The sequence below is a fragment of the Podarcis bocagei genome (assembly GCF_964188305.1).
Source record: "Podarcis bocagei genome assembly, chromosome: 11".
Classification (NCBI taxonomy): domain Eukaryota; kingdom Metazoa; phylum Chordata; class Lepidosauria; order Squamata; family Lacertidae; genus Podarcis; species Podarcis bocagei.
The window spans coordinates 53,729,065-53,744,556 of record NC_138136.1 but is presented as its reverse complement, the minus strand read 5'-3'; the positions used below and the strand labels follow the sequence as shown (position 1 = coordinate 53,744,556).

Genomic DNA, 15,492 nt, shown 5'->3' with positions numbered 1-15,492 from the left:
ATATGTAGAAAGGAAAAAAATAAGTAGGGAAGTGTAACATGAGCTGGTGGGAACTGTGTGATGATAATTTCCTAGCTTCTTCATCTATTCCTCCAGATGATGAGGAGGAAAAAATAACATGCACAGAACTGGATGCAAGCTGAAACCTTTCTTGCAAAAGACACTGATGTTTTCACTGAGATGCAGTCAATGCTGTACCATGCACCATTTAATAGGTAGTTTGTGATTTTGATTATGCCCACTTCCTGCCCGGTTTCTTTCTTTACTTTTCATTTCTTCTTCTTCTTCTTCAAATCTCTTCTTGTGAGTTCTGAAAAGCTGAAATATTGCAGTCAGGACCCCTGCTCTGTTGGCTTGCCGGGATCTTTGCAGCTTGGAAAAAAAGGCTGCTTTGTGTCTGCACTGAATAACATCATTTGTTTCCTTAACGGTAACATACATTATCTTAGCAGTGCCGTTTGTTTTCTTAACGGCAATCATTTTGCTCTTCTTCTCCGGCATCTTTCAATGAAAGGCTCTAAAGATTTTGGAGAGGGAGTTATTCATTCCAGAAATGGAACGGAATGCTCTTTCTTATTTTGGGTATGGAATAATGCATAAAGGATAATTATAGGGAGAGATTGCAGCTTGGGAGAGAAAGGAAAGTATTGTTATTTATAGGTGTGCCCTAATGCACAGATGTGGGAGACGAAGCAGGTTTTCTCTGTTACGAGCATTTTGAAGGTTTCTCTCCAGATGAGAACTTTTTGGATAGTATAGCTGCTCCCTGTGCAATAGGCTATGGTCAGGGCTGAGCACCCAGGTATAATAGTTTAAACTGGATAGTGCTGTATTTTAATGACTGTCTGCTTTGAGGTTTGTGGTGTGTCATCTTGGCCTCTGAAAATCTGGGACTCTTGCTTGGTACTGTGTGAGGTTGTGTGGAGGATGGAGGTGTTGGTTTGTTGAAGGAGCTGTGAGCGGGTGTGGGGATTGGAGATGTAAAGAAAATGTGGAGGGTTGAAGGGGTTGAGTGAGGTGTAAAGGGAAGGGATGGCAAGGCGTTTGGAGGTTGGCAAGGGAGGTGGGGTTTGCAGGAGATGGGGTAGGCAGGTTGGGGAGCAATGCCAGCAAAGGCAGCAGCCCCTAGGTAAAGGTAAAGGGACCCCTGACTATTAGGTCCAGTCGTGGCCGACTCTGGGGTTGCGGCGCTCATCTCGCTTTATTGGCCAAGGGAGCAGGCATACAGCTTCTGGGTCATGTGGCCAGCATGACTAAGCTGCTCCTGGCAAACCAGAGCAGAGCACTGAAACGTCATTTACCTTCCCGCCAAAGCGGTACCTATTTATCTACTTGCACTTGACGTGCTTTCGAACTGCTAGGTTGGCAGCAGCAGGGACCGAACAATGGGAGCTCACCCCATCATGGGGATTTAACCCACAGCGCCACCCACATCCCGTAGAGCAGCCCCTAGTCCATATCAATACCAATACCTATCTGTCTATCTATCTACTAAAAGCTCAGCCAGACTTCCTTTTATGCCACATTTCTAGGCACAAGTCTGTGCTTTTAAAGCCCCACATCCAAACACTTTATTATTGTGATTTTTGCCCCAGTGCTTTCCCTGTGAAAACCTGCTCTTTACCCCTGAGTCAGAGCAAACAGCAACCTGCAGAAAACCTCAATTGCCATTTATTCCAATTCAGCATTAAAGAGTGGGTTTTCCTGGGGAAAGCGGCAGGGAAGAGAAAAAGTGCTCAGACACGGAGCTTTAAAATGCGGGCTTGTGCCTAGAAAATGCTGGACAAAAGTTAAGTGTGACAAGCCCTAAGCTAGGGTTTTCCTGAAAAGGCGGTATATCAGCATGGATTTGTTGAGCAAATATGTGTATGGAAATAATGGAAAAAAATATTATGTAAGTTATACACATTGTAGACAGTTAAGTTAGGAAGAAACAGTACGTTGTAAATTATGGACAGACTATCCAACCCGCTAATTCTTTAAGCCACATATAAGCCCATTTACTCCAAAACATAATGAGCCTTGTCACAACCTTTTGAAGCTACTCAATGAGTGACGAGACTCTTAAACATAGACGATTCAAAACTAATGCTTCTTCAAAGAAATGCAAAATAAAACAAAGAAGCCGCCTTGATTTCATCCATTGCGATATTCCGTCACTGTTGTCTGACATGGCACCTTCCTCTCTTGGCTTCTGCTTCATTTAATTAAAAAAACCACACTATTACTTCTGTTTCCTTGAGCTAATTTTTACAGATGATACCTAAACAAACAAACAAAAGCATTTCTTTAAAGGTGTGTCCAGACTGTGACTCAGCAAAATCTGTGAAACCTGACAAATCCTTGAAACCTGGGCTGGCAAATCTACAGTTGCTACTGGATTCTACCGAAAAAACATTAAGGAAAGTCAGTGTGGGTTCCATGAAGCTGGCAAAGCTGTTGAAAGTTGCAGTTAGATTTGCAGTTTAGTTTTGTGCTGATTGGCTTGGCTTGTGGCTTGTGATCTCAGTTAACTGTATTGGAAAAATGTATTGTGTGTACACCAAACAATGTAAACACACACACACACAAACTCCCCTTTCCAGGCTAATGACACCCTGCCTCTCATATTCTCAGGAGACATTCTGCTTTATGATTTTTCTGCATGAGTTTAACTGAGCTGTACCTTTGGGAGTACCGCTCCCAAGGAGCCACGAAATGAAAGCTCGCTTCCAGTTTTACTCTGGGAGATCTATGTAGCCTCTTGTGCTACTGTGCAGCAGGGGGCAGGCTTAGGAGACAGCTGACCTTCTGCTGCCGGGGCTGTACCAGTGCGTCCCATCTCATCCCCCTTGTGTAAACGCAGTCTTCAGCTCCAGCAAATACAGCAGCACACAATTTATCCATGTATCATTAAGATAATTGATATTTATTAGTCCCCTGGTAATTTTCCGCTTTTTGTTTTTGGGTGTTGGGGATAAATCACAGCTGCAACAGGCACAGAGCATGCGTTTTGTGTCTATTATGTTGTCTTGATAAGGCTAGCCGGTGTTGTTCACCTTCCCAATGTGATTCATTGAGATTGATTGAAGCGCCGGGCTTGTCCTAGCCGTGGTGCAGTGTAATTAATGTCTCCTTATGCTAATATATGCAAATTCTGGAGTGTGCATTGGACTTGGGAGGAAGGAGAGAACAAATAAGGATTCAAGCAGGCTTCCTCAACCTCGGCCCTCCAGATGTTTTTGGCCTACAACTCCCATGATCCCTAGCTAGCAGGACCAATTGTCAGGGATGATGGGAATTGTAGTCTCAAAACATCTGGAGGGCCGAGGTTGAGGAAGCCTGGATTAAAGAGTTCACTCCAAAGTACAAATCAAATTTTTGCCTCACTAGTTTCCCCCGCTACCCTGAAGGAGGAAAGAACCCATCAGAGGCACAACCAAAAACAAAGGTTGTTCCTGAATGGAACTCCATTTCTTTTAGGTTGTGCGACATCACAAGATTTGAATTGTGATGTGCTGCTTAGTTGATGAAGTGCTGTGTCTGGGTATATTAAAAGAGAAAAATCTGGATAACTAAGAGGATCAACGCTCTGCAACTGGAGCTTAAGTGGGGGAAGCATACTGATTTTCCTCTTGCTGCCCTCCTCCCACATTAACTTTTGTCTCAGGTAAACTGTCTCTTGGATTTAAATGCTTCCATCCCAGACTAAACACTTCTCGACCCTTTTGACAGATGTGGATCAAAGAAACGCTGGGAATCCATCCCCTTCTTTTAAATTCTCATGGCCTTAAAGTGGCCTACAACAACCTAGTGTCTTCATTCTTTGTCCGGCTCCTTCCCTTTGACTTTACCACCTTGGGTGACCCTGCTGGGAGTACGAGATTCTCAACGGCTTTGCTCACAAGGGTCATAGGAACATGCAAGCCCACTCAACACAACAAGGTGATGATCCAGCGAGTTGGAAGAAGAAGAAGAAGAGACTTCCAGATGATGATTTGGAGTACAAATTCCACAAGCATCACCCTATGTGGCCATGCTGATGGGGGATGATGGAAATTGTACACCAGAACATCTGTAGGCACCAGATTGACAACAGCTGCCTTCACATCTTGAAGCTGCCATTCTTACATTTCTTCCTGCACTGCGTACTCTGGCATACAAAGATTCTCTAAGTCAGGCTTCCTCAACCTCGGCCCTCCTGGTGTTTTGAGACTACAATTCCCATCATCCCTGACCACTGGTTCTGCTAGCTAGGGATCATGGGAGTTGTAGGCCAAAAACATCTGGAGGGCTGAGGTTGAGGAAGCCTGCTCTAAGTTCTTAGGCAGGGATCTTTCCCAGTTCTGCTCCCTAAGACCCTTTAAACTCGGAGACCTCATAGGACCATAGGAAGCCTCCTTATACTGAGTCAGACTGTTTATCCATCCCGCTTACTATTGGCAGCTGCCCTCCAGCATTCCAGGCAGGGTTCTCTCCCAGCCCTACCTAGAGATCTCAGGGAGTGGGACACAGACCTTCTGCATTCAAAGCAGATTCTTGGCCACTGAGCTACGCTCTTCAAGGTTTTTGCTGCTAGCCTCTGTCAGTGGCACTGTATCAGTCGAGAGCCACGTTTTCCTGTTTAGCATCACAGTAGCGAAGGCGCACATCATTGCAGCAGGCCATACCCAATGCAATGTTTGATTGCACAATGTGTCTTAGTGGACAGATGGTAGCTGTAGCCTTATTGTCTCCTGTTGCGAAGCGCCTCTCATTGGGCACATGATCAAGGATTGTTCTTCAATCATCCTGTCATGCCACTTTGAACCCATGAGAGGAAGGATGGAGCATGATAAGAAAGGAAGATCCATGCAGGTCAGTCTGGAAATGCATTTATCAGGCTGCATTGATCCTTGATAGCAGCCTCGTGCATCCAAGATAACCATAGATTTCAGGTAATAAACCTGCATGTTTTGTCGTGCTTATTGATTGTCTGAATAACCCCATGTTTTCGCATTATCAAGACATAGGTACATTAATTTGTTTAAATGTAACAAAGCTTCACAGTTGGCTTTTGCCTAGCTAGCACTTGAGACTGCTAGCTATTTGCTGTTTTATACAAGTAGCATGGGTAGGACTGGAACCTAAATGTTTCAGTGTGAGAGTTGCAGCAAATGTGAGATTGCTAATCCATGCACTGGGGCTCTGCATACGGTTTAGGTGAATTTTGGAGGCTGGAGCAAATAGGACTGATCCCAGCCATTCCAGGATTTGTCAGCAGCAGGTTAAGGCTGCCCTGGATTGGATCAGACCCACCTGGGGCAATCTGGAGCTGTCAAGCAGGGAGGTGGTAGGTATTAAATATGCAGTCAGGGCTCACTGTCCAAATACATTTTTAAGCAGGGTAATCCACTCAATATGAAATGCCCGCATTCTGAGCTTCCTTATGTGGAGTTTCAACTTAATTTGAAGTTTTGCTAGTTCATATTTTTAAAGGGACAAACTGGGAACTCAGGCAAAAATATGTTTTTTAAGGTTGGCAGCACAGTGCCAAAGACCTGTCACAACAGAAACTTCTTCAGTATTCAAAATAAGGGTGTGCTTTTCTTTTTTTCCTTATTGTACACAAATAACATATTTTTGAAAGATTGAAGAAACCCAGCTGTGAGGCTCTGTCGAGAACTACAGGTATTTGGAGACAGAAAAGCCCTTTTCTCCTTGACTTCATTGCGTCTTATCGACAAGAAAGCACACCCAACTGTACACAATACAGGGCTGTATTTTCTTTCCAGAGTTTATTTCTGGTGACATGTTCATACTGCTTGAGTATTGATCTCAAGGCTTATACTGTTGTCAATAAAAAAAAAGCAGTCTTTTGTTGCAGAGTTGGGTATAGCCTGATGTCTCAATAACTTTTTGAAATGGGTAGTATGCCATTAAAACTTTGAACTGTGCCATTTTCTTCAGTAAAGCAAACACACAGAGGCACACACATATGTAAGCCCTTTCTAGCATTTGTGGAAAGTGTTAAATAAACTCACAACAGGGAAGTGTTGCGAAGGATGATTTTGCTAGCTCTGCTCCTTGCCGCCATTGTTGTTGCCAGTGTGGTGTAGTGGTTAAGAGCGGTAGTCTTGTAATCTGGTGAACTGGGTTCGCTTCCCCGCTCCTCCACATACAGCTGCTGGGTGACCTTGGGCCAGTCACACTTCTCTGAAGTCTCTCAGCCCCACTCACCTCACAGAGTGTTTGTTGTGGGGGAGGAAGGGAAAGGAGATTGTTAGCCGCTTTGAGACTCCGTAGGGTAGTGATAAAGCGGGATATCAAATCCAAACTCTTCTTCATTGAATCAACCATCTGAAGTAGGGAACCTCATCATAGAATCTCAGAGTTGGAAGGGACCCCAAGGGTCATCTAGTCTAACCCCCTGCTATGCAGGAATCTCAGCTAAGGCATCCATGACAAGTGGCCACCCAACCTCTATCAAACAAATTAGATGTTTTAAAAGAAGCATGTCCTCAACTGTACTTCCATTTCAACTGTTCAACTGATGGCACTAATGCTAATAATAATAATAATAGTTTATTTATACCCTGTCCACCTGGCTGGGCTTCCCCAGCCACTCCGGGCAGCTTTCAACAAAATATTAAAGTACAGTAATGCATCAAACATTAAAAGCTTCCCTAAACAGGGCTGCCTTCAGATGTCTTCTAAAAGTCTGGCAGTTGTTGTTCTTTTTGACATCTGGTGGGAGGGTGTTCCACAGGGTGGGTGCCACTACCAAATAGGCCCTCTGCCTGGTTCCCTGTAACTTGGCTTCTCGCAGTGAAGGAACTGCCAGAAGGCCCTCAGCGCTGGACCTGAGTGTCCGGGTAGAACGATGGGGGTGGAGACGCTCCTTCAGATATACTTCTCAATAATTACAGATAACTTCTTAGAGCTTCATCCCATATTAGACTGTCTTCCACAGAGCCTTGATTCATATTTCTTAGCATGCCTTTGTCCCCTCCACAAGTCAGATCTAATGCGAATTTCATGAGTACAAGAGGTTTTGAATACCTGATATTTTGTTGTATTTCTATATTCTAATGGAAGCCGCCCTGTCTGGCTGGGGCAACTTAGTCAGATGGGCAGGGTACAAACAAATGATGATAACAATGTTTGAACCTCAATCTGATGCTTTGTAAAACAGTCCACCTTGGTCTGATGTGTTTCAGAAGTTGCCTAATTTCACTTAAGATCTGACAATGCTTTGACATACGTGTGTGTAGAAGAGGCTTACTCACCCCACCCACCTTATATGAAATTAACTAAATTAACTAAAATATTTTTAAAACGACGATAACTGCTTTTTCATTTGAATGTTTATTATACAGTATTTATTATTTATCTGTAATTACGAATAACAATATTAAAAATGCAAAAGTCATAGGAGAAAAACTTCAAACTACGTGAATAAAGTTAGTATTATTAAACAATAAATAAAAAAAACAACCTTGGTTCAGAAAAGAGGACGTATTTCTTTTTTTTTTTACATTTTTATTGAAGTGGATGAAATCTGTAGGCATAAGAGGCCCTCCAGAATGGATTGAGCCTGCCAAATTACAGATAAACAGGTCCAATGGATTTTGTGCCAGCCCCTGCTAAAGTTCTGTCTAGCTATCTGGAAACATTAATAACTTTTATATTTGGGAGTGAAGTTTGCAGGCATGTTCATCCCTTTGGAGGGGATAAATCCTGCTAAATTCCAGAATGATAGCTGTAGTGGTTTTCCTGTCAGCTTTCCCCTGGGGAGAGATCAGTTTAAAAGCTGCTCTGCTGATCACCATGTACGAAAGGGGGGGAAAGTCATTAGTGAAGAAGTACAAAGCCTGTTCGTTTCATCTGCAATCATCTGCTCTGCAGTGTCAGTGTAACCCACTGGCTGAGGAATCCTTCTTGCTCTGGGGAGACAGGGATTCAAAAATTCTGGTCAGTTATGAAGCTCACTGTATGACCTTGGGGAAATCCATGCCACTTATCTACTTAAACTACCATGGAGGTGCTGCAAAGATGAGAACTGTGAAAGAGAGAAAACTGGATGGAAGGACAGGGAATGCCCAGGGAATGCAATTTTATGCTGCAATGATAGCACCATACTTTGCGAATCCTGGGAAACAGTGGGTGGTATTCAACTAAATTTTACTGTGTAGAGCCATTGATATTAATGAACACAATTGAGTTCTCTCCATTAATGGAGGCTCACCATTTTCCTGGTGGGCGTTGGTTGTGGACCTTCACTCTCTGCCTCCTTCCTAGCCATCCAGACCCATGTGGTCACCAGCTGAAGGGGTATTCCCCTTGGCTGTTGCATTACCTTCTGGCTAGTAGCCAAGTTCAAATGGGCTAATCAGGGCCCAGGTCTTGGAGAATTCCTTTGCTGGCCAGCCAGACATTGGCCACCACCATGACTGGCTAGGCAGCAACACCTAAAAGATCCGGCCCCATGGATCATGGATCCACTTTACCTGGCACTAGCCAGACCTCATATGGAGTGTGGTACCCAGTTTTACACTTTCAGAAGGATGTAGGCAAATGAGATAATGTGCGGAAGGACAAGTCATAAGAGGAAAGTTTGAGAGAAGCAGACAATTTTAACCTGGGGAAGAAAAGACTGAGTGGAAAGGCATGATAGCTCTTGTCAGTGACCTGAAAATCTGCACACAGAAGGGGGACAAAGACATAGAAGAGAGCTGTTGCCCCAGAGGGTGGGAAAAGATCTAATGGGCTTAAGTTGTAGGAGGGAAGAGTTCAGCTGAACATTAGGAGATACCTTTTAAAAAGTTTGTTAGGGATGTTTTACCTCTGGGTTCCCTGTACAGTGGTACCTCGCAAGACGAATGCCTCGCAAGATGGAAAACTCGTTAGACGAAAGGGTTTTTGGTTTTTTGAGTTGCTTCGCAAGACGATTTTCCCTATGGGCTTGCTTCGCAAGACGGAAACGTCTTGCAAGTTTGTTTCCTTTTTCTTAAAACCGTTAATACAGTTGCGACTTGACTTCGAGGAGCACACAGTGTGGTAGCCTTTTTTGAGGTTTTTGAAGACTTTGGTGATTTTTGAAGCTTTTCCAAAACTTTCCCGACACCGTGCTTCGCAAGACGAAAAAAATCACAAGACGACAAAACTCGCGGAACGAATTAATTTCGTCTTGCGAGGCACCACTGTATAAGGGAATGGGTTGAGTGAGGTGGCCTGCAAGACCCACCCCTAACTCTATAACTAGTTGCAGATAAAACAGTGTGAGGGTGGAAGGAGGGTGAGATCATCACATTGAGAGATGAATTAAGAACAGATAGGGCTGTGCCAATGTGCTTGCAATTGTTGAGCCTACAGCAAATCTCAGGGATTTAGGGCCTGTCAGGCTGGGGTTTAACCTGTGTGCTCCCACCAAGCCCTGGCCAAAGGAGAAGATTACAGAGAGAGCACAATACCGCCAGAAAAGCTTCCAGAGCAACCTTGCTAAATGGTCTGAACAACCTGAGCATTCTGCCATTTGTGCCTCTTATGTGCAATGGTTTGTCCTTGCTGCGTTGAACAGAACTGGATCCGACACATTGTGTTACAGACTTATATTTCTAATGATTTCATTACAAGGAAAAGTGCATGCTCCTTGTCTAGCTTCCTTTTTTCCACTGCTTTCTGAAACAACCATTTCTAATGATTGAAGGTAGTCTCCCCTCCTCTCTGTCAAATGCATAGAAAACAAATGGGATGTGTTTGTGTCATTTCCCCTCTACAGTGGTACAGACGCTTCAGGTTACAGACTCCGCTAACTCAGAAGTAGTACCTCGGGTTAAGAACTTTGTTTCAAGATGAGAACAGAAATCGTGAGGCAGCAGCACGGCGGCAGTGGGAGGCCCCATTAGCTAAAGTGGTACATCAGGTTAAGAACAGTTTCAGGTTAAGAACGGACCTCCAGAATGAATTAAGTTCTTAACCCGAGGTACCACTATACTTTTTTGTGAGATCACCTTTCTTATAGCGTGTGTACGCGTGCATAACTTTATATATTCACATCGATAATATTTTAAGATGGGGATGTAGCTGTCAAATTGGCAATAATAGTAAAGGTAAAGGGACCCCTTTACCTTTAGGTCCAGTCGTGGCCAACTCTGGGGTTGTGCTGCTCATCTCTCTTTATTGGCCAATGGAGCCGGCGTACAGCTTCTGGGTCATGTGGCTAGCATAACTAAGCTGTTTCTGGCTAACCAGAGCAGTGAATGGAAACACCATTTACCTTCCCACCGGTGTGGTACCTATTTATCTACTTGCTTTCGACGTGCTTTCGAACTGATAGGTTGGCAATAATAGTTTAGACTTAATTAGTTTACTCTTAATTAACAATGGATAAACTACCTTCACTTCAATAATGAGAAATCCAGAGAATGCTTAATGGTGGGGAATCACTCCCCTCCCCCAAAGTTCTAAATTAATTATTATGCTGGTCACACTACATTCAATGGATCTAAAAGGTCATCTATTTTTAGTCCAGTTCCTGGACACAACTTGCTTCTTACATGGAGCAGAATGAAACATAGCCATTCATATGTATAATATATGTAATGTTCTTGGAACTTTTGGGCAAGACCTTCCCAGATCTTAGGCTGTGGTTACTGGTGAGCAGCCTATTCTCAGAGTGGCCAACAAGGTACCGAGGGAAACCAAAATGGAAAGATGGGCACATCCCTAGGGATCAGCCAAGCTCAAGCTTTTCCCTTCTGTTTATCATGTAATCAGTTTTGCTCCTGCAATCACTGAGCAATAAGGCCTGGTGGCATTTCAAAAGAAAGGTAGTGTTTGTGGCTGATCCAATTCTGACTTCACCTACGAAAAGGAAAGGAACAAATAAACTCATATATTACATGAAAATGGAGGTGCTTTTCCTGAGGAAGAACCTGGAATGAAAGGAAAGGTATGGCATGGAGAGGTCAACCTTTAGAAGACCTCTAGCAAACTAGCCTGAAGGCTTTGATCACACTGAGGATTGTTGTTGACATTAGTTCAGCAAACTGTTCCATATTGGACCATAAGGGGAGTTGTTCAGTAGTCATCTTGTCCCAATTATGCTTTCTTAACCTGAAGGAAGCCTTCATCTGGCAGCAATTTCCCAGGAGCAGGTGTCAAAGAGGGGAGTGGTGGTGTCTATCTGGCCTCCTGGCAGCAACATTGCTGCGGCTTAACAGGAGAGACAATGGGAGTATTGAGGTGGCAGGGAGGTGGGAATGGTTTGGGCATCCTAATAAACCCTAGCTGGTGTTTTCCCTGAAGCACCTGTGTCAACCTCCCCATCACTTCATCCCTTCATCTCTCCCAGTAAGCTGCAGTGATGGCGCCAACATCCCTCCCTGCAGTCCACACCTGTTCTTTCCTGTAAAAAGGAATTGAAGCACAGTTTGAACGTTCTTCCAGCAGCTCCTGGGGTAGCAGTCATACAGTTTCTGTGCTATAATACCCTGTGACTCTTGCTTCTTCACCTTGGTTTCTCCAGGCACCGTATTTCAGAGGTGATTTCCCTTTCTTTCCCCTTCCAAAACTCTTTCACCAGTCACTCAAACTGTTAAGCATCGTCTACCAAAGCAATTTTCAGCTAACTGTAGCTTTTGGAGTGAATATGAATAGCTGAAATTGTGACTCAATGGCGGGGGTAATTGCACAAAAAATAGAGTTAATCTTTGTTTAACTCCTGCGACTTTATGTACTCGGCACACTGAAAACTGACAGAGCACCACTATTTCAAAATACGAGGATTGTTTTCCTGCGGTAATAGATCACTGGCATAAGGTCTTAAATGGTTTTGCTAAAGCGAATGACATCTTCACTGGAGCATACAAAACGTCCCTGATTATTCTACGACTATTGTTTTTAAAGTGTCAGTGAAAGTAGAGAATTATTTTTGGAAGTGTTATGGCGTTTAGATGTTGGGCTATGAATGGGCTAAGGTATGAGTGCAATAAAAACTATGGAGGAAGAAGAATTTTGCACAGTCCACATTTTAAAACAAACTGACCTACTTTGCACGCTACAAACCAAAACCAATGCATACATATATTGTAATTATCTGTTGGATTTTGCACCTTTTTCAAATTTTGTGCTATAGTTCTCAACTCATAAAATGTACCATTTAAAACAGATTAACAGTATTATTTCACAATTGCTTTAGGGTAAAATAAGTTTATAAATGCATGCGTTGAGATAAAATATTTATATACCATTTTTCATACTTTTATTTTTAAAAAATGTAGTCTGATTTAACAGCATAATGGAATGGACTTTTGAATGAAAGCATCCGAAACTGACACAGACTGTCCATCCTTAGTAAAGGCAGAGAAACTGTCCCAAATGTCTTGGACTATAATTCCCATCATCCCTAGCCTGTGAGGCCAATGTAGTCAGGGATGCTGGGAGTTGTAGTCGAAAACATCTGCAGACTTAGAAAAGGCTGCAAAACACGAATATGTATTTCTCACCAACAGTACACTTGATGAGAAGTTGCCACTAACCCTAGCAGCCACATGCAAATCTTCTTAGTATGTGTAGACATCATGTTTCTTAGATGTACATCTCATAGTATAAAGTGTAAGTGATGAGATCTACACCAAAGAAAGGAAATGTTCACAGCAGCCTTTGACAACCTGGTGCCTTCTATATGTTTTGGGTCAGGGCTGATGTGGGATGTTTTTGACTATATCCCTCATCATCCCTGGTCCAAAATAACTGGAGGCACCAGGCTGGTGAAGGCTGGTCTACGCACACTAAGAAAGCATGGTTCTGACTGCTGAAATGCTGTCTTGTCAGTTCCAGCCTGTAACCTTGGTTGTGGACTGAGTGGGATGAGCGGAGTCAATTCATAGGCTGGGTGACTCAGTCTATTTTTCTACCTATTTGATCCTGTTTCCATGTTGATATGTGACTTGAGAAGGCAAAAAAAAAACCTCACAGAAATTTAAAGAAGTATTTAAATAGTATTTTAAAAATATTTCTCTCAAAACATGCATTTATAAAATGTACTTTGATAGGGTTTTGAGCTGGCATGCTCAGAAAGTGAAGAAGCTTACAGATAACAAAGTTCTGGTCCATACTTTAATCAAGGTTGTGCAGATCAGGTCAGGCTGAACGGGGATTCGCAAAGATAAAATACTTGAAGCATCCTTACCAATTCATGTCTGCGGCTGAATGTAAACTGATGCCTTCAAAGTTTCTAGCCAGGTGCTAGTATAACCTGCCTGCAACAGTCATCATGTCTAATCTTTTCACTCGGAAACCTTTGATAAGTTTCTGAGAAATCCAATGGTCCCCAAGTGCACAGTTTGAAACCTTTGTAATAGAGGTTAGTGATATGAAAACTCATAGAGCCCCCTTTTTAGTGTCTTTCTTGTAGTTCAGTTTTTACGGGAAGCTGTTGCACTGGATTTTATGAAATTGCAAAGAACAGCAGGCAGTGAGATATGTACTGTACTTTGGTGTTCCACCCAAGCGGCTTGGTGGCATTCAGAATTTGCTTTCTCTTCCCTAGGAATTTGTTCATTTGAGAGAGCTCTATCGAAAAACAGCAGTCCTCTTGGGAGTAAAATTCATCTCGGTGCAGAGGGCTGGCGCAGATGTAATAAACCACTTACAGTAAATCCCAGCTAAGCCCTCTAAATAAGAAATAAGTTGAGCAGAAGTTGTTGTTGGGCCTCTGCTGTTGGCTGAATCTGATGTTAACTGCTCATTTTTCTGTATGCTATCTTGGCTGGAGACTTGGAGGCTGTGAGGAGATTGGATTGGCTGCTTAAATTACAAATTGGTCTCTCTTCTCTCATTATTTGGTTTGCATAGGTTGATAAGGTAATAATATATCCTTGTTGAAATTTTGCTCGGAAAGAGAAGCTTCTCTAAAATAGCATTTGTAGAATTGCCACCGGTTTTCTGCCAAAAGAAAATTCAAGGCAGATTGACAAGGTGAGGCGAGGGATGATTTTAATTTTCTTGGAAGGGCCACACAACCATAAGTTGTGTCTGACTTTTTCCTAAAGCAAGATTCAAGGTGGATTTGCATGCTCTTAACGCAGGCAAAATGTCAGTGGGAATTTCAACCATAATTAAAGGAATTTATCCATTAGCATCATTTCTTCAGAGGCAATCTCAATGTTCCCCAGACCCAAAAAGTTGCTTTCTGAGGATTGTAGTGAACTAACTGGGCTATTCTTCACCATTTATCCCAACAGGCACACAAGTTAAGGGATTTACAACATTGCGGTTCCTAATTGAGCCTTCGGATGCTGTCACCATGCGAGGAAGTAACGTGTTGCTCAACTGCACGGCAGAATCGGATCAAGGGATTCCCATCATCAAATGGAAAAAGGATGGAGTCTTTTTAAACTTGGCAGTGGATGAGAGAAGGCAGCAGTTTCCCAATGGATCTCTTTTGATACAAAACATAGTCCATTCCAGACACCATAAACCTGATGAGGGCCTTTATCAATGTGAAGCATCATTAGAAGGTATTGGAGCTATCATCAGTCGGACAGCCAAAGTCTCTGTAGCAGGTAAGAGCTCACTTTTCTTCCTTTCTTCCTTCCTTCCTTCCTTTCTTTCTTTCTGGCATGGTGAGAGGATGTTCTCATGGATTAAGACTTGTTTTGTTTGTGCATTTTGGGTTAATGCTTTTCCTAACCCTTGCTAGGACAGAAGCACATAGTGGACCTTAATCCAAGGAAAGCAGGAATTCAGACTGTTGTGGCCAAAAGAGAGAAATGCAGGGAGATGAGACAAATAATCAAGGATACCTCTATACAACAATAGGTCAGAGGAAATTAAGAGAAACAATAAAAACTTCTGTTTCTGGCTTGCTCTCTGGTCTGCAGACTTGGGGGACTGAACTTCTGCTGCTGGCTACAGAGTGCCCCTTTCACCTTGCCTCATCTTGCCCCTCCCCCAACCAAAGAGTTGGGTTTGACACTCGCAAAGATCAGTGTAAATGTGGAGTAAGGTATAGCCTAAAATTGAAGTATGTGGTGTGAGGGTGCTGTAGAATCAGAGCACCAGTTCCTAGGGATGCATCTGGTGCAGAATGTGGCCACCGGACTTCTAACTGGTGTGGACAAGCTTATGCTCATCACACCAAATTTTAAAATAATTTCAATGGCTGCCTGTTCATTTTATGGATCCAGTGCTGAGTGCTGTTCCCTACCATTGGGGCCCTAAATGGCTTAGGACCCAAATATTAGCAGCAACACTACTTCTCATTTCAGTGTACCAGTGATAAACTCGTCTAGAGTACAACAGTGATGGAAATCTTCTTGCGTGCAATCAACTTTTAATTTTAAATAACTGTCAGGACAAAAGGGAAAACTTTTATCATTTCTTTTTTTAAAAAAAATGTGGTATTTCTTCTCCACAGAAATGAAGTTAGACATGACATTACTGCCACAGTAATTTATTTCTGACAAGCTACTATTCATGCTTAAATATGTCTAATCAACCCTTTGTTGCTGTGTGATATTTGAAGCA

General features: G+C 42.9%; 1 protein-coding gene across 4 annotated transcripts in view; it reads left to right on the top strand.

Moving 5' to 3' along the window:
- DCC (DCC netrin 1 receptor) overlaps positions 1–15,492 on the top strand; it is a gene marked incomplete at its 5' end in the record, with an annotated part of 959,801 nt that overhangs the window by 352,141 nt on the left and 592,168 nt on the right. For all 4 annotated transcript variants that reach the window (XM_081212644.1, XM_081212643.1, XM_081212642.1 and 1 more), the window contains one exon: positions 14,208–14,528. In XM_081212644.1, coding sequence (XP_081068770.1) covers positions 14,208–14,528 — 321 coding nt within the window. The remainder of the gene's footprint in view (positions 1–14,207; positions 14,529–15,492) is intronic.